The 20,422-nt window shown below is 43.5% G+C and overlaps 1 protein-coding gene across 4 annotated transcripts in view; it reads right to left on the reverse strand.

The window, feature by feature from the left end:
• The window catches only part of HHAT (hedgehog acyltransferase), a 275,981-nt gene that overhangs the window by 73,351 nt on the left and 182,208 nt on the right, over window positions 1-20,422 (reverse strand). For all 4 annotated transcript variants that reach the window (XM_081824856.1, XM_081824859.1, XM_081824858.1 and 1 more), the window contains one exon: window positions 4,680-4,881. In XM_081824856.1, the coding sequence (XP_081680982.1) occupies window positions 4,680-4,881 (202 nt within the window). The remainder of the gene's footprint in view (window positions 1-4,679; window positions 4,882-20,422) is intronic.

Consider the following 20,422-nt stretch of genomic DNA (forward strand, 5'->3'; position numbering starts at 1 on the left):
AGATGTCGATTCTCCTTTTGTAGGAGTAACTGACAGGCAGCCTGAAGGTATCTTCCTTCAAAGGAGAGAGCACATTGAGAATTGGCAAGAAGTAATGTCACTCTACTCTACTCAAAATGCTTCCACTTATTAAAAGATTTCCATGCTGAACACAAATTCTAGCTCCCTCCTTGAGAGAGTGCTTGTATAGAGAAAAAGCGTGTTGCTTCAGCAGTAATTTCTCTTTGTCCACCCCGCTCGGGTGTTTGTGAAAGTACCTTTTGTCAACATCCTACAGCTCTGTTCCCCAGTGAGTCACAACCAATAATCCCCCCTCTCATAAAGCAGCAGGGTGCCAGATAGGCTAATTCCTCCCCAACCCTTTCTTTCCTATATATATTTTGTTCACTGAGCATTAAATTAGCATTTTGCCATCACTAGATCAATTACTATCTATGCTGCTATGGAAAAAAATAATCTCCCTGTATAATGCTCAACAAGCCTCAGCCTTAAGAAGTTCTTCCAGTATTCTATCTATATTCTTCATGCTGCTGTATGGGCCTACTTCCTCTTACACTGCCCTCAGTGAAGTCAGAAAATATTCATTCATTCATTTAACAAGTATTTACTACACAACTTACTCTGTGCCAAGCATTTTGATACATGCCAAGGATACAGACCTCTGACTTCATGAGGCTTACAGTTCAGTGAAGGAGATACGGATTAAACAAGTTATTGTATAAATATATTTCATTGCAACTATGATAAGTACAACAGAAGAGATCACCTACAAGGTGCCCAAAATGAATTGTTAATCAGGACCTGACTGACTCAGGAGGGTCAGCGGAGGACAAACAAACAAGATATCACTGAAACTATAATCTGAAGGATGAAGAGAGGTGGAGGGAGAGGAGAGAAAGCATCCTAGGACACGGACGAGCCCATGTGGGGTTCTGAGGCTGGAGGGGCAAGATGAGCAATTGAAGAGAAGGAAGAACAGAGTGTGAAGTGGGGGGTGGGAGCAGAGCGGATGGGGAGAGGTAGCAAGCTCAAGATCAGGCAGGGCCTCCTAGATCATCTTAAATATTGCGGGCTTAGTCCTAAAATAATGGGATACCACTAGGGATTTTAAGAAGGATAACAACATGGTTAGGTTTTTATTGAGAAACATCACTCAGCACTGTGAGGATAATGAATTGAAGAAGGCAAAAGAAACTAGTTAGAAACTATCTGGTAGACTGGGCAAGGAATAAGAACAGTAAGATTAGGATGACATAGCAGAAATGGAAATAATTTTTAAAAATAAGATCTTCCTAGGAGATAGAATATACAGTACATACAGGTAGAATGGAGGGAGAGAGAGTACAAAGGGTAACTTGCTGGTTTGGGCCTTGAGTAACTAGATTAAGGATGACTTTTCTAGAAACAGAGAATGCAAGAGGGAAAGGAGCTAGTTGGACTTATGGCGGTATGGGGTACACGAGTCCAGTACTACATATGCTAAGTCTGAGATACCTGTGAGATACACAAGTGCAACAGCTCAGTAGCCATTGGATATACGAGGTATCCCATCATTACTGAACATTATTTAAAATTAGAACACTCTACATTCTTGTAATTTTTGTCTTGATGGGGGTATGTTCTAGAATTGTACTGCTCAAAATGGAAGACCCTGGCCACATGGGGGCTACTTAGACTCAAATTAATTAAAATTATAAATTTTAAAAATTAGTTTCTCGGTGACACTAGTCACATTTCAAGTGCTCAGTGTGGCTGGTTACTTCCGTATTGGTCATTTCCATTACTGCAGAAAGTTCAATTGGACAGCCCTGCCTAGAACATCAGAGAGTTTCCTACAACACTCAGCTCTGATTAGTCTTCTGGTGAATGTTCAACTGCCATTTCATCAACACTGAGAAATCCTACTGTATTTCGTGCTCCAGACAAAGCTTTGAGGTCGAAGATGAAAAAGATACGGGAAAAGAAGATATGATCATTCTTGGTACTCAAGTATCTTCCAACCAATCTTTAAAAAAAAACAGATGAAGGATTAATGTCATTGGAGAGAATATATGAGCAGCCTGGGGGGGTGAGCTCCCATTGTAAAAATACTATCAGATCAATCATGGAGACTAATGTCAGAGGAAATTAGGTGCTAAGGAGGCATTAAGTCTTCATTTGGATTAAGACAAAAGAATGGGGAATGGATTCATGAAAAGAGAGGGAAGGAGAGTAACCCAAGTGGGGAAACAGTTCATTCAAAAGGTTACACAATATTTGAAATGCCAGCCCTATTTTTCTGAAGGAAAACAGAATCTATGCTGAACTGTGTAAGAAACAGAATAATGGGAAAAAGTCTTTGCGTGGACAAGTGGAAGAACAACTAAAGAATCAACCCAATTGTATTATGCTGAGCGAAATAAGTCAATCAGAGAAAGACAATTATATGGTTTCACTCATATGTGGGATATAAGAAATAGCACAGAGAATCACAGGGGAAGGGAGGGAAAACTGAATGGGAAGAAATCAGAAATGGAGACAAACCATGAGAGACTCTTAACCATAGGAAACGAACCGAGGGTTGCTGGAGGGGAGGGGGTGGGGGGTTGGGGTAACAGGGTGATGGGCATTAAGGAGGGCACATGATGTGATGAGCACTGGGTGTTATATGCAACCGATGAATTACTGAACTCTACCTCTGAAACTAATGATGTACTATATGTTGGCTAACTGAATTAAAAAAAAAAAAAAATCAACCCAGTTGTGCACTGACTTAACACTGTGGCTAACTCAGACGCTGAGCTAACCATTGGTGATATAAACAGTAATGGAATCCTGATCTCATACTCAAGGACTCCTTGTCTACATAGCTATAACCAACTACCAGGATGTCAGGATAGAAGGTGATAAAATAGGTTTTACAAAATATGTTCTTGCTCAATAAATATGTACACTAAACACCATATTCATAATATACAAGACATACATCTCACCAAAAAAATGCATACTCAAAAATTATTATCCACTTAGGTGTGTGACTTGTGGATGGGAGCTCAAATGAGGCAAACACACAAGGGTCCTGGACTGAGCTGTGATGAGGCAGAGCAGACATTCACGTGCTTCATCCTGTAAGTGTTCTCACTGTCTTCATTTTTAACCAAAATTAACAAGGCTACATAGCACAGTTTGGGTTCCTCCTTTAAGATTTTAGATTTTTAAAATTTGTCAGTAACATAAGCCACAGCTCAAAGTCTACAGAGCAGTGCTTAACATTAAGTTCAAGGTTAATTTTAGACCCTTCGTGAAGGAATGGGGAGATGTGTTACAGGGCTTCAGCCTAGGCTGAGAAGAATTCTCTGGCTTTCACAGATGATAACTGGGTTTCAGGCTTCGGGGAAGACTATTCGGATTTGAAGATGGAGATTGAAACCTTGATGATACCAGCTTGTATGGTTTTCCTTTGTGTTACATAGCCATGACTTTCATTGAAATTCCATTTTTCTATTAAGATTCACTGACATTTCTTTCCTGCTGATTGCTGGGTACTACTACTGAATAAAATATTTATCTTTAAACATACATGGGCATATTTAAATTCCTTCAGATGTGTTATTTTGCTATGTGCTTTGTATCAGTTTTTATTGACATAACTGTCCACTTTTACTATGGCTATCTTTATAGGAAAAAAAACTCAAATGTATTCTATTTGGTAGTGTTGGGTTTCTGAAATATATTTGCTTTAGCTGCATATACTGGGGGAGTTTAGGCACATTAATCATGACTCAGTAAATTTCTTGTGTTTTATTGCCTGCCGTGAACACCGATGACAGCACATTTCTTTTTAGCCACTCTTCTCAGGGTTATCAGAATACTGCTGCATATTCAGAACTGACTCTTTCCTACAAGATTCTAATACACTGTATATCACTTTTATATGATAAAACATTTGTGTAACATGTGTGTAAAGTGCCAAATTTTCCAAATCATTTTCCTGTGGAATCAGAATGCATCTTAAGCACTTAGCTGTTTTTTTCTTTTTTCTTTTTTTTATGCTACAGTAACAGTATCTATCAAATTAGCCAAGATTAAAAATACCAGCACTGCAGGGCAGTTAAGGAAGAGTTAAGCTGTATGCATGGCGAAAAAGGGTGAGAAACTTTTACTTAGCAATTTTACATATAAGAATTTGTCCCGGTTATGATACTCATCTCCATTTTGATTGACAATTGCCAAAAATTAGAATGACACGATTGCCCAATAGCAGGAGACTAATCAAATAAATGACGGCATAGCCACATAATGGAATTCTATTCTAGCCATTCAAAGGGGTTGTTAGAAATGGATTTGGTGACATAGAAAGGTGGTCCTCATACAACTATGTCTCTGGAATAATAGCATTTGTGTTAAACGTTATACATGTGTGCGTATATGTAAAGAAAAAGGTTAGAACAGTTGTAACAGTTTTTGTTGAAGAGGTATTTTTCTTTCCCTCTTGTGTGAATTTTCTTATTTTTATACAGTAGGCATGCATTGCTTTGAAACACTTATGTAAAAACAAAACAAAACAAAACCTGCTACCTCTGGGCACATCCTCTTTGAACCAATCCGGCAAAAATGGCCCATGTTGGGGTGAATCTGATGACCGCCTTCCCTCCCAGGCCTAGTCCACGTGGCTCAGTGGTCCCCCACCACCTGCTCACCACGCTGTCCTGGACGCACGGGGTCTGCACAAGCCTCTGGACTGCGTTCTCCACGCTGACTCCCAGCCAGTTGAGGGCCGCCCAGCACCAGAGGTAGTCATAGCCACCATGCCAGAAGCTCACAAACGCAAACGTCACTGCGGTGGAAAACAGTGTCCCCAGCAGGCCATGCTGGGACCCGCCTACTGGAATGTACACATACCTAGAGAAAGAAGAGGCTGTTAGGAGCCATGCAGTGGGCTGTCCCTTCACTCCTACCTGCTTCTGCCCTTGATTCTCCTGTCACCCACTGTTAGCGACCATGTGGAGATCCTTCCCTGCTTCCAGGAGGCCACACAGGGCACTCCTTGAATTCTCCAACACACCAGCAACCGGCAAAAACACAAGCCTCAGTTCTGAGGGGCTTGAGGTTAAATGAACACACAGGCTCGAGAGCTCTCATTACTGGAGCAAAACAGCACTTACAAGAGGCAGGGTGAGGAGTGGTGAATTTACAGTTTCTAAAAGGGGAGTGCCCAACCCTGGAAGCCTCATCACACAATGGCAATTAAGCTTCCAGTTATATGGGGACACAAACCTTCAAGACAGTTATATATTTTACAGCTCAAACTATTATGTTTATGGTAAGCCCAATATTTAAGCACAATTGCTGCAATCAAGCTCCTAAATAGCAGGAGCTGGGTGCAGAACAGAGGTGCCAAGACCCATTGCTCCAGCTTTCCAGGCAAGTTGCCCAGAAGGAGCAGTGACTTTGCAAGTAAACGGAAGAGCTCTGTGCTCACAGGTCAGCCAAATTATTACCCAAAATGCACAGCATCCCCGGGGTACGCTCTCTACCGCTGAGGCAGCGATCTGACTACACATAAGCAGGACCATCTTCTTTAATTGGTATTTTCCAGCTAGGGTTGGACAAAACTCACACCTTGGGTTGGTAGAATCTGGAGAGCTAGGAGAACAGCCTCCTGGCAGCAACCTTTTAAAAAAAATAAAACCCATAGGTCTTTGGTCTGTTGGTGAGTGCTTCTTTGTCCAAACTTCTTCCAGGAAGGAAAATGAAATCTTCATTTCCTGAATACACAGTGTGTCCCAGGCACAGCACTACACACTTCACACACATTACGTGGTTTGATTCTTTGAAGCACCATATGGTTTACACCTGCTGTTCCAGCATGCCAGCCAGTTTACAATGTGTCCTGTTTGTATATTAATATTTTGTAGGAAATGTTTTTTTTTTATTATGTTATGTTAGTCACCATTCAGTACATCATTAGTTTTTGATGTAGTGTTCCATGATTCATTGTTTGCGTATAACACCCAGTGCTCCATGCAATACCCCAGTGACAGGTATTAAGGAGGGCACATATTGCTTGGAAATGTTATTTTGAAAACCATTTTTGAAGAGAACAATTTTATAGACAAGTAAAAAAAAATAAAAATGAAAACCACTCCCCAGTCAATAAATATTTCAAAAAACTATAGGATAAGTATTTTTAAATATCCTCCTTCACTCTGTGCTCCAGTTTAGATAAAATTATATGATCAGCTTAAAAAGGCCCATTTTGTAGGTGAGAAAACAGAGGCTGAGAAGTTAACTTGAACAAGGCACACAACCAGGAAGGGGAGGAGCCATCCTACAACTCTGGCACCAGAGTTCATGCCCTCCATCACACCTACATCTTACACTCCAAGCTAAAACCAGAATGCACGTGAGAAAGTAGCCATTTCAGAAATAAGTGAAGCAAATAAAATGTCTTCTCTTGTGCAAAAAGAAGACCATCTTGACAACGAAATTAGCAAATATGTATCAAGGGCTCACTACAGATTACGGGATCCTCCATCTGCTTTCAAGCATTTATTTAGGCCTCCAGGGCAGTCCTGGCATTATGGGAAACCCAGAGACATAAAACATTGTTCCTGCCAAAAAGGACAGGTAGAGCTGGTTGTGAAACAATAGCAAATACGTCCCAGCATTAAGCTAGATGATACAGTACAAAGTAGACCAGGAGAGTTTGAGTGTGGAGGAGAATGGAGAGAGTGGAGGCAAGTGGACCGTAGTCTGGAAAGGCCAAGAGGATGAATTTTGCTGGGCAAAGGGGAGAAGGTGGGTGCCGCATCATGGACCTAGAAGGTCTGAACAATAAGCCAGAAAAGCCTGACAACCCCAGGCACGGTAGTTTTAGTTGGTGTTCTGCTGCCCCCTAGAGGCCGCTTGGTTATTGGTGCAGAACATTCTTCATCAGAAGCAAAAAATGGGCCACAATTCTCTATATATAGTCTCCTACCTGCATGGAGGGAGTTGTTGCCCCATCATGGCACTCCATGAGGCTGCACTTCACTTCATACAATGTTGTGTGCATATATATATATGTATATATATGCACGCGGCCTTCTTACACACATGTATGTATATATACATGTATGTGTGTATGCATGTATAGAGGCGGCGGGGAAGGGAAACAGGTGTTCAAACCAATTTCAAAAGTATGAGGAATGACTGCTATTGACAGAAACTACAGATAATTTTATTAAAAAAAGGTAATACTAATACCAATACTCTTCTCACCCAAGACAACTATTTCATGTTGACCTCTTATTGTATCTACGTTAAGGTGACTGGCCCTCTATATGTCAGGAAACCCAGTGTAGAATAAACTCATCATCATCTCATCATCCACACCAACGGTCCTTCATACTGGATTCAACTCCAAGAAGGACACATTCTCATGCCTGTGACGAGGAAGTGTCTAGCCCCATAATTACATGCACAGCTATTTTAGGGGCTCTTGGCACTATGGCTTTATAACTTTGCCTTCCAAATGACTGCCGACAAAAATCTGAGAATTCCTTTTATTCCTAAAATTCATATACAGCAGGTCTCCAAGGACATGAGGCTGCTTATTTTAAACCTGAAGAGGGTCTGGCTTCCAGACTGGAAGATAAAAATCCCTTCTTCACTCTTAACCTCTGGAAGGTAGGAGGTGCATCAAAAAGGAGAGTAAACAAGTTATTGTCTTTTACAAATTCTACCAGTCTTGCGTCAGTTCCATGATTAATAAAAACAGAAATGTCTCTCTTTCAGGAAAGCAGCAGTATGACCCCACTCACGGAGATCCACCGCACAGTGAAATTGATTTCCCCAAGGAAGAAAGCTTTCAGCACCACCTTCTCCACGAAGCAAAAAACAAAAAGATTTTTCTTGTCAGTGACTGTGAGCTTCAGTCTGCACAGGGCCTGCCCCTGCCACGCGGCCTCATATGGTCACTGCCTGCAAAGAATGCTGCTTGAAGGAGTTAGCATCCAGCCGCAGCCGCCTTCTTAATTTAAAACCATCTCACGGACCTGCACAACATAGCAAACCCCCAACTCAGGAGGAGGAACTTCTATAAAATGGGAGACGTTATTAATAACGTCTACCCTTTACTAAGTGTCCGTGAGCCAGGTGCTTTATGTATACTATTTCTAATCATTACAACAACCTAGCAAGGAACCAGTGACTACGTCCGGCTTATACAGGAGAGGTGAAATCTGAACCTAGAATATTCTGGTTTCAGAACTCCCAGGCCTATGTCCTATTTTGCCTTTCTTTTTCTTTTCTTTTTCTTTTTTTTTTTTTTGGTAATAGAAACATTTCTTGGTGATATGTTCCTCTTATTTAGCCAAATCTTCAAAGCAGTCTCCACAAAAACATTCACCAGCATTTTACTAACTGAAGAAATGGTCCTTTGTCAGAAAGGAATCTTGCTGGGGAGAAAGATGCTTATTATTTACAAAGGCATTTGGGCCAAGGAGCACTGTGCCAGAAGTCCAAGGTATAAGTTCAAATTTTAAACAGACTAACTAGTTTCCTTCTGTCCCACAGAGATGATACATGCCATCCTGACCAGACTGGCATCCCGCAGATGTCTGACTAGAAAAGAAGTGGGGGGGGGTGGCATAAGAAGTCAATGGTTGGGGGCAGGGGTTGTGGCCAAGTAGGTATACAGGAAGAGAAGAAAATATGTGTCTCTCTCAAATCCACTATGAAAAACAACTCAAGAATATGTCCTACAGTTGGGGAGAGGGGTGGTGAAAATCCATGTGGTAAAAACATTAATCTTAAAACCACAATGCTCCGTTTTCCCAGGACCCACACAAGAGCTCCCCAGCTTGGCATATTATCTTCAAACTCTTTGCTGAGGCCTAATCCCTGACCCCCTTGAGGTAAGAGGAGGTAGGAGACTGAATGACTTGGTTTCTACTCTCCTGTGGAATGAGGTGAGGTGGGCTTGCAGGGTCCCAGTCTTCAATTACCTAGTGTTTGGCAGGGCCATTCCATCCTAATCCAGCTCTGCCATACCTTTCCATCCTCACTTCCCACTGGTCCTCTTGGCAAATCATGAAATCCTGAACAAACGGGGCTTTCATACCTCCACGTCTTTGGTCATACCATGTTCACATCCTTCAACCTCTCTGGTTTTCCAGCTTCTATTCAGCCTACAAAATTTTGTCCATTCTCTATCTCCTCCCAGAAGTCTCTTTTAAATATGCCCACTGTTCTACTTAACCCAGAGCACCTCCTCTTTGTACCACTGCCTGAACAGTTATTCACCAAAAGATGTCTCCTCTATTATACTGTCATTTCAATTAAGTTGTAAACCTCTTTCTGGAAGGACTAGATGCGTGATGTGTGTACATGCGTGCAATGTATTATTATATAGTTCCTAGTCAACAGTATTTATTGTACCTAGCAACATAATTTTCACAGCCTCCAATAGCTTTTAAACTTGTGATAAATTATCACCACGGCCAGGGACCTATTATGAGCAATTAGGAACCAAGGGAGGATTGTAAGGTCCTGCCCCAGTTATTGGGAGAAACTTCAGAGGACACTTGTTCCTAAAGAATACAGACACTTGAAGGACGCTGAAGTCTCTCCACACTTTGTAATCCTACTTCCCCTATTAGGGTCAAAAGCACGTGGCTCCAAACCACTAGACCTATCCTAACCTCAGGAAATTTCACAGATGACAGGTACTAGGCTTGTAAAGACAAGAACCTTTAGTAGCAGGGAAGGGCAAGACTTCTGGCTGCATTGCACTGTCAGTGAGGTGACCTCACCTTGGCTTCACCTGGGCTCTATGAGGAGCTCCTACTTAAGAGTTCTTCACAGAGCTGGCCAGGCTCTCCTAAACCCAGCTCTCACAGGCAACAGCCCCCTGAACTGACCCTGGCTCTGACCTTGGCCCACATTTGAATTCTCTCTTCCACAGCCCAGTCCAACCTCCATCCTCTAGGTAGTAGACAAAGAGCTGGTGTTTAGACCTCACAAAGGAAGCTACAGATCTGCTTATAAAAAGCTTTCAAAAGAAGATGCACACAGTAAAGAAATCACTCTATCCAGTACAGATCATAATGGAATTTTAATAAGTAAGAACCAGCAGTTGGTTAATGGACAACTCTAGACTTTATCATCTCCAGAAGGCTAAAAGAGGTCCACTTTCAAAGCAGAGGGCACATTTTGAGCTGGGCTAATTCTCAGCTCTTTTACCAAGAGATGCTGGCTGTAAGTTTTATATGCAACTCTGAAAATTTGCTTATTAAAAATGCTATGTCCTATTTGACAACAGAACATTGTGGAATTTATAAAATAGAGATTAAACTCAGGCTATATTTAGTCTACATTTAAACTTCCAGGTTCGTGTAATTAGATGCTAACGTTTTTTTAAAATTAATCTTTTCGTTCCACAAAGTCAGTAGCTAAGTGGGTTGAGGTGCTGTGCTGATAAGCTCAAGCCTATAAAGTCTATCCTAGAGAAAGATTCAGTTCTACCTTCACAGACCGAAACCCAAACTCTAGCTCCCCCAAACCTCTATCTTCCTCACCGCAGAAGAGGCTGACGGAGAATGAATGGCTCAGCCCAGGCTTCCTCACCACCACAACACAGCTCAAGCAGCAACAGAAGCAAAGCATAGCACAAGCAGGAGGGCAGTGCTGGAGACCTGGAGATGTGATCTTGGTTCTGCTCTGCCACTTACCAATCTCTGTCACCTTGAGCTTGTCAATTAAGCCTACTCGGCATAAGTGTGTACACTGACCATATGCTGGGAGCACTAAAACCTTTGGGGATGAGCTGCTATGAAGATCAGATGAGACAATATATGTGTAAGGAGTTTAGCGATGCCAACACTCCATATGAATGGGAGGAGGCATACTTACTAATAATGAGCCAGCAGGACCACACTTGCATTCAGGAAAAAACAAAATGCCATTATCATAATGATCAGATGCCATTCCTGTATCTTCCATAAGCATTTGAAGGCACCAAACCTCTGGTCTGTTTGCTCAGAGATGTTCTTTACTTAAAACAATTAGCCTTAAATATGCCACCATAAGAACCAAGCTGCGTAGTGCTCAGGGGTCTAAGCTATGGGTTCAACACCCACCCATGTAGACCTGTTGATTAGGCGTGGCCCAGATGGGAGGCCGGCTGTTCTCCAAATATCTGATGTTGGCTACGGAAGGGCCTGTAGAGGGTATATGGATGAGTTAGGGTACAGTAGCCCCAACCCCAACTTGGTCCATCACCAACATCTCACCTACAAATCACTGCTGGCCTTCCACTCAGGTTCCCCCTTACCTAGCGAATACCAGAGCCACCTGACCAAATCCTTTCCTTATAATGGGTCACTACTGGGTGGGCAGGGCCTCAAGAAAGTGCTTTTATAGGTTTACTCATTCAACCAGTTTAAAGCAGCCTGATAGGGTGCCTGGGTGGCTCAGCTGGTTAAGCGACTGCCTTCGGCTCAGGTCATGATCCTGGAGTCCTGGGATCGAGTCCCACATCGGGCTCCCGGCTCAGCGGGGGGTCTGCTTCTCCCTCTGACCCTCTTCCCTCTCTTGCTATCTGTCTCTCATTCTCTCTCTCTCAAATAAATAAATAAAATCTTAAAAAAATAAATAAATAAATAAAGCAGCCTGATAATGCTCCAGAAGTTTCCATCCTCGGTGATACATGAGTCTTTGCAGCACTACAATTCTCACACTACAGACTGGAACTAAAAAACAAACAAACAAACAACTCTTTAACATGCAATACTTCCAAAGTAACTTCCAATCACACGTGGAGGAAGTAAAGGTCCAGGTGGAGGTGACCACAGACAGGGGTACACACTATTTCCCTCCATGGGGTTTCCAATTCTCTTCAGCTTAGGAGCGCATTGAAGCCTCAGCTCTGGGGCCCATGTCTATTTTGGGCTATAAATAAACACAATATAAAACAGATTCTTTGGAGATTTGAGCAGAGGAGACAGAGCGGGAGTTTATACTCTTTAGTGCCACAGAGCTGAGTCTAATCGCTAATAAAAAGGTCCTTGAGCCTCAGTTTAATAACCACCAAGATTTCCTGGCTGCCTGCCCGTCTCCCCACCTTCCTCCCAAGAGGATGCTAAAAGCATCTATAAGCTTCCCTAGGCCAGATGAAAAGGAGGGGGTGCATGGAACATCAGACAAGAGGGGGCAAACCCAGCTGTCTACATGATGTAGGTCTATATGATTCCCCATCTCACAGTCAGAGGGAAACGGCTGAGGGGAAAGATGTCATCCTCCGCTGCCCCTAACACATTTCCCAACCTGTTTTTCATCAGCAGATTCCAAGCCCTGGATCAAAATTACGACAGTCCTGGGCACACAACTCCTCTCATAAGCAACTACTGTTTCTCTCGTCTGCTCCCTTTTGATCTCTGTCTCTCACCCGCATCCTCTCCAGTGCCACCCTGCTGGTCTAATCTTCTAACTCATTTATCATGTACAACTCAAAAGTTGCTGCACTGCACAATGCCTTGAGGGTCTCTAGAACAAAGTGCTCTGAAGACAAGTGCAGTAAAGAAACGCCTAACTGATAGCTGAAGCATTTCATTCTCCATCTGGGTTTATGGTGTAATGATTTTGAGACAGCCATGTTAGACAGGGCCTCATGGAGGCAGGGCCCACGTGTGACTATATATAGGTATATAGTCTATATAGTCTATGTTCCTACAGCAACACAGGATCGCACACATAAAGTCCAGGTGCTTGGTCATTCAGGCGCAAACAAAAAGTAACAGCTAAGGAGAGGAAGATGCAACTTCTGTGTCCTCAGGAAGCATCTAGTCTGACAATGGTAGCCAAGTCCTTATCCTCAAGGGGTCCTGCCTACAACGGATTCCCATGGCAGTATGTCCTAAATTAAAACCTATCTACCTGGCTTTTACAAAGTCATTCTCCACCTGGCTCCCTCCTATGCCACCAACTCCATCTTCTGAGTCTCCAAAATAGGTTTTCCACTCTAGTCAGTGAACTGCATTCTTACACAAGTCTGGGCCCCATAATCATGCCACCCATCCTCCCACCCTGGAAGACTCCTGGCCATCACTGCCACCATCTGATTTTTCAAAATGCGTTCAACATTCACTTCAAGGAAAATTTCCCCTGCCAATCTCACAGAATGCTGGTGGCCCTTTGATTCTTCCTTTCTTCAGAATTCATGGGTTCACTGTGGCCTAATTTCCTCAGACTTGTCAATCTGCTGCGCTCTAGCATTTCTGAGTGACTTCATCAGGTCCACGGACATGTAAGATTCCCCACCTCACAACCAAGACATGGAACAGGGAAATGTTACATTGCCCTTTTTACTTCCCCCAGAGTCTACCTTAGCTCTGAATTCAGTGGGTGTTCAGTAAATCCTGGCCAACTTCCTTCTTTCTCTCATCCTCCTCGTTTCCCTGATTCACCTTCCTTCTCCCCTCCCCCCCGCCACTTTTTTTGACTGTCACTCTGAACAAAAGATGATTCTCCAGCTAGAAGGTATGGCTTCGTAAGTAATGTCATCATTCACATCTGCTGCCACATTGTCCTCTAAGGTGCTGTGGGTTTTGCAGAGTAACATTTGCAAGGACTAAGACTAAGTCACAGACACCAACAGGAGGGGCCCTGAGCCAGGGGACAGCTGGCAGGGACTGAGAGGTGGAATGTGCCAACTCCAACTTCCCCAGGAAACTGCCAGAGCTACCCAAAAGAAAAGGGAGAGTTAACCAAAAAGCAAAATTTCTGTGCTAAATGGTTTTTTGTTAAGATTTATTTATTTATTTTAGAGGGGAGTACAGAGGGAGAGGGAGAGAGAAACTCAAGCAGACTCCGTGCCAACTGTGGAGCTCAATGCCAGGCTCGATCTCACAACTCCGAGATCATGACCTGAGCCAAAACCAAGAGTTGGACGCATAACCAACTGAGCCACCTAGGTGCCCTAGGTGCCCCAATGTGTTAAATGTTTTTAAAATTAAAGCACCCAAACTGGGAGGTTTAAGATTTATAATGTTAACTTTAAAAGCTTCAAATAAAATCATGGACATGCCCATCAGTGTTAGGTACCTGTGAGGAGAGGGTGTTCTTGACGCCAACAGGAGTATGGCTTTAACCCTTCAACTTTTGGACAGTATCTCTTCCTCTGCCATGAATGTCACTTCCAAGTCCAGTGTGTGCTTTGGCTATAAGAGAAGTACTGAGCTGAAGGGTCAAGACCAATTTTGGACATGGATTAATGAATGAACACACACACACACACACACACACACACACACACACACACACCACCTTAGAGCATAGAGAAGGGTGGGAGTCTGGATGGGTAAGTCACAGTCATGGACTTCAGAATGCTGGTTCCTTCTTGGGGCCTTAGTTTACAACTAAGAAGAGATCAAGGGCTAGAGATCAACTAGGGGGTGAGGTCTCTATAGCTTGGAACATGAATGTTCTAGACTGATCAATCACAATGGCATGTTGTTTTGCTACTGGTTTCTGCTAAAACAGAGAGGATCTGTCTTTTCTAATGGATTTTCAAGACATGGAGTGCCTGAATTATGAGCTTATGCTTCTGAGTTCCCCATTTCTCCACCTCCCTGCTGCCGTAAAGCTAACTCATGAATTAATATGAAATGCATGAGGAAAGGGTTATCTGAAGGAAGCCTACAGGGAATCCTGACTCAAGGTGATGAATCCTTTCCTGATAACAAATTTCCACCCACCAATTTATCTGCTTTGCCAATTCAGACATTTATATTCTGGACCTTCTTAAAGAGTAACAGCCCATTGGTAACAAAAATGCTCATCTGGGGTGGCCATAGATGGGGTTCAATGCCCAGGAAGGGAGAAAAGTGGGAGGAAAAAATGCCAGCAGATATCATACAGGCACCATTTTAAAAACAATGCCACTCAAGACTGTTTTTAGGAAGAAGAAAAATAAAGGTCTCTGGCACTGAAGTGATTTTCAGAAAATAAAGCAAAATGGCTGCTGGTCGTAATAATGAGGCTACTCCCTCTCTGGACTGAAGTCAGCACTCTGACAAATCAGCTCTGACAGAAGTGTTTCGACTGCCTCTCATTTATCATAATTATGATCCATAATCCCTATCAGGCATGATACCTTTTAAGGCCGGGCTCTGGAAGGGAAAACTGATAATGCTTGGGTTTGGGCACGAATGGCAATAAATCTGCAACGGCATCCAACACAACCATGCTCGCACAACATTTACGGAAACAAAGCAAGAACATCATCTCATGCCCGGAAAACAATGCCCCAATAAACATTTTTCCCTTAATGCAGTGAGAGGCTGCCCAGATGACACTGCTTATTCGAAAGATCCCATGGTAATTGAATGAACCCTTGAGTGCACATTAGAGATTAATATTTTAAGAGCTGGCATTTTACAGAGACAGTCTAAGAATGACATTCAATGTGTGTCACAAAAGGCAGAGTCTTCTGTAGATTAAAAATACCACCATTCATGCAGTAAAATCATAAGAAATCAGACGTCAGACGTGGAACTGGATATTAACATGGTAATCCGTGTTGGAAAGCATCCCGTCCCAAGGGTTGAGGAAAGAAGTGGACCATAAGAATGGCATTTTACTTGCTCCCTGGGCTCCCTCTCAAGTGTGGTCAAGATGAGGAAGGAAGTTTTATGGGCTGGAGGGTACTGCGCTTGACTTTTACCTTACTCCTGAGAGAGGCGGGCAGAGAGAATGGGGAGTAATTAAGTAGTCCCCAGCTGTAAGTAGCTAATGTAGCTGCAGAGAGCAAACAGGTCTTGAGTCTGGAGAAGCAGAGAGGCAGGTGGGTTTCAAATGAAACAAGTGACTATGGCCAGTGAAACTGCAGACAAGGGCACAGCTCCCAAGAGGAGCCATTTCATGGGGGCCAAAGAGCAACAGCATCCCCTCAGAGCTCCTACCTGCCTATGGTGTCTCATCTGCCCAGACTATATTCACTAACACAAATCTAAGGCCCAGTAGCCAGTCCAGCAGGCCTGGGCTTCCAACACCATCACCCTTCCTGATGAGAAAGGAAAAGGCATGGAAGAAATGCAATCAATCTGGGTCATGTGCCCAAATACAAGGTGTAGGGCAGGAAGTAGCTGACTGAGTTTACTGTCTCCACCTAGGTGCCATTGATGAAGAAGTTTATTTTGAGAGCTCAACAGACACGCCCTTTTTCCATTCCATGATCAAGGCTAGGAGATAGGGAACCTACTTTCAGAACATTCCCTCTTCTGTTAAAGAGTTTCTGGAACCTCGCAAGAAAGAGGGGTGGCTGCCCATACTGTGGAGCATGGAGGTGCTAAGATGCAGCCGTGGGCTTTAAACACCAACTCCTTTTATGGAGCCAGGAGCCAAGAACCATCCAGGGGGATGCTAGAGTGGGCTTGAGGGAGGGGGCAACCAATCTATTCTTGAGTTCAACTGTGGGATCAGTATTCCAAGCCCGTCTGGTTGTCCTCATGTCTGCCACTTTCCTGCTGCATCACAGTCATGACAAGACCTCTGAGGCTTCAGGCTGGACTCGAGGGCTCTGCCTTAGTGACCCCACTGGGAGTCTCGGTACTGTGATTCTCAGTCACTTCAACTCTCTGTGCTCCAGCTCTTAAGTGAGGAGTTCGCTAGAATGATAGAAATCTCAACACCACACTGGATGTCAAGGGGGACTCCCAACTCACATTGGCTAAATGGTCTCCCCAGCCTGGGGCCCCTTCTGCTCCTCCTGCCACCATCCAGCCCTGGCTGATGGCTCTTCCTCAGCACCAGCAGCTGCACATATGGCTGCCTCTGGCACAGCTGCAGAACCTTCGGTGTTCTCTCCAGCATCTCCTGAGCTCTCTAGGAACGCTCGGTCTCCGGGGCTACACTGCAGTGTCATGTGCCCAACACCACTCTTGGTGGGGGCTTGCATCAGGGTCTCTGCTGAGCCCCACGGGGCTAGGTAGCTCTTTGGAGGACCCTTGTCCAAAGTCCCCTCGGGAGTGAGACACCTCACAGCACAGACTCCACAAAGGACTGAGCCGCCCCCCACAGCTCTGGGGGAGTTCAAATACTTCTGACGAGTGTACTCCCAGGGCAACACCCAGTGCTCAAGGTAAAACGTCACCCTTTAAGGGCACGGGTTTCCAGAAATGAAGCATTCTAATGGTGACTCTAAGTTGCACCTGTGTAACCTGGTATCACTTAACTGCTCCTAAATCACGCATGTGTGTATTTGTGCTTGTGAAAGGAATGTGCCTGTTAAAAATATGCTGAGTACTAACTATGGGCTAGGCCCTGTGATAGACACTGAAATCGCAAAAAGGTGAATAGCACTGTCCTGGGCCTGCCTGGACTAGACTGACTGAGGTAGAGTTAGACATCCAGAGGGACAGTTAGAAACTACAAATAAAAGCAGAAAACAAACAAACAAACACAGCCCAGAGATCTAAACAACACGCACATGCTGGGGGTGTGCAGGGGAAGAAGGGGTTAAATCTGCAAGAGAGGATTCACTGAGAAGCCCAAATCTGAGGTGGAGTAAGAAGGGACACTGAGAGAAGGCTCTATTTTGTCTTTACTGACCAGCTGACCCAATACCCATTTAACCCTCATATTACTGACAAACTCTTACCAAAGCCAACATCAGAGGAGAACGTCATCATTGCCTGCTCAAATCTTTCAAGGAAAATGGAGCGCCTGGGTGGCTCAGTCGTTAAGCGTCTGCCTTCGGCACAGGTCATGGTCCCAGGGTCCTGGGATCAAGCCCCGCATCGGGCTCCCTGCTCATCGGGAAGCCTGCTTCTCCCTCTCCCACTCCCCCTGCTTGTGTTCCCTCTCTCGCTGTGCCTCTCTCTGTCAAATAAATAAATAAAATCTTTAAAAAAAAAAAAAATCTTTCAAGGAAAAATACTCTTAGTGGTTGACAATTTTTTTTAAAATGTAATCTTACATTTCACTTTGGAAAATCAAAATGGTAGGCTACAAGGTGACATGTGGGCACATGAGACACAAAATGAGACGAAGTTTTCTTAACGAGTTACCTGGGAACCAAGGGCACCTAGACATCGCACCTGGATGTTAATGATGCTGCCCCAGGAATGCGCCTGGTTCAGCAGGCAGGGCCCTGGGTACAATGCTTCCACCTCCATCACCCTGAACAGCTGTGACCCATGCTGGGCCAGAGAGCCTCCATCTAGGAGATGCATTTATAATCCATGTCTAGCTCACCTCATAGGATTGCAAATGATGATCAAATAAAACAAAAGGAATGAAAAGGAACTGAAAATTCATGTAAAAAATGATTATTATACTAACAGTATATGGAAAATAGTATATTAGGGATATATTATCTATAATAATCAGGGAAAGAATTTCTGTTAAGTATTTTGCTTAATAAAGAGGAAAGAGAGAAAAAACAGACTGCTCACTTAAGCCAGGTGCTAATTCAATTTTCAAAACTACCCTGGGAATTCGCCCACCCCCCACTCCAATTTACAGATGAGGAAAATGAAGCTCAGAGAGGTTATTTATTTCCCCAATCAGAGAGCTGGCCGACTTCTTCTGTGCTGCATCAGAGAACAGAGTCTGGACCAACCAATGAAAATTACAAGGAAGAAGCTTTTTTTCTTCAATCTGAGGTGTCTAAAGGTAGAAAAGGCTACAAAGCTAACGGTGGAGGGGAGACTGAGATTCAGGTCTGATTCCAAAATACATGCTTTTTTCACTAAATCAAGTGGTTTCCCCAAGATAACTACGGATGTTAGGCATAGATAACTTACATGCTTAACATTCAAAAGACAGTTAGTACTTAATCCAATATTTTTTAACTTTTAAATATATCTATTGAGGGGCATCTGGGTGGCTCAGTCGTTAAGCGTCTGCCTTCGGCTCAGGTCATGATCCCAGGGTCCTGGGATCGAGCCCCGCATCGGGCTCCCTGCTCCGCGGGGAGTCTGCTTCTCCCTCTCCCACTCCCCCTGCTTGTGTTCCCTCTCTCACTGTGTCTCTCTCTGGCAAATAAATAAATAAAATCTTTAAAAAAAATAAATAAAAATATCTATTGAGTCCCCAGTAGGTGTCAATCACCATGCTCAGTGCTTTATACGGTATTTCACTTGATTTAGATGGTACTTTAGCATTTCTTAGTGCCTCAGAGTCATTTTTGTGAACCTAAATTATCATTGTAGCAGCAAAGCATAACAGTTCTAGATTACAGAGTATCCAAACTCACTACGAGATAACAAAAAATCCAACGCATTTCCACTCAAATAAATCCCGTGGACACTTATTAGATCACCTCAAAGTCCAGACGGAAGAAGAAGGGATCTTGGAGGCCAGCTTGTGTATAGATCCCCTGTACTATACCCACAACCAGAAGTCATCCAGTCAAAGCCTCAACACTCACGGTGGCCAAGAATTCTCCATTTCTTGAAAAATTCTTTTCTACCTTTAATTTTTTTTTTTAAGACAACTTATTTTTTTTTTTTAAAGATTTTATTTATTTATTTGAGAGAGAGAGAATGAGACACAGAGAGCATAAGAGGGAGGAGGGTCACAGGGAGAAGCAGACTCCCAGCCGAGCAGGGAGCCCGATGCGGGACTCGATCCCGGGACTCCAGGATCATGACCTGAGCCAAAGGCAGTTGCCCAACCAACTGAGCCACCCAGGCGCCCCAAGACAACTTATTTTGAAGAGATGTTTGTCTGTACTTTTTACCAATGAGTCCCAGTTCTCCTTTCTGAAGAAACATGGAACAAATGTGGCAGGTCTTCAACCAGCAAGCAGCCTGTCAAATATCTGGTGAAAGTCCTCATCTCATTCCAAAGGCTTAAACGTGCAGTTTCTTTATCCATTCTTTTATATCTGGTTCCAAATCTCCTATCACAGTTCCCCCTTTTCTAGATATTTCCTCATTTGTCTGCGTTCCTCTGGGATTATGGTATCTAAAGTACATTGAACATTTAAGGAATGACATGAATAGGGTGCTTGGGTGGCTCAGTCAGTTAAGTGTCTGCCTTGGGCTCAGGTTATTATCCTGGGGTCCTGGGATCAGGCCCCACATCAGGCTTCCGGCTCAGAGAGGAGTCTGCTTCTCCCTCTGCCTCTGCTCATGCTCTCTCTCTAAAATAAATAAATAAATAAAAATCTTTTAAAAAAACTAAAAAAAAGGAATGACATAAATAATGAAGAACAGACTAAGAATACCAATTCTTTTTCTAGCCATATATTCATATAAGTGACAAATATTTTCTAAGCATCCACTATGTGCCAGGTATTAGTAATGGAGACACACGGGAATGTCCCATGTAAGGTTGCCCTCACAGAGCTTCCATTCAACCACTGATGAAACCCTTGGGGGACATTTGTTTCAGGAGCAGCCTTATCTCAAACTAAAGCTTGCACCCATTGCTTTTCTGAGAAAGTCAAGACCAT

The sequence above is a fragment of the Leptonychotes weddellii genome, chromosome 6, assembly GCF_054177405.1.
Source record: "Leptonychotes weddellii isolate Sample4059 chromosome 6, ASM5417740v2, whole genome shotgun sequence".
Taxonomy (NCBI): Eukaryota; Metazoa; Chordata; class Mammalia; order Carnivora; family Phocidae; genus Leptonychotes; species Leptonychotes weddellii.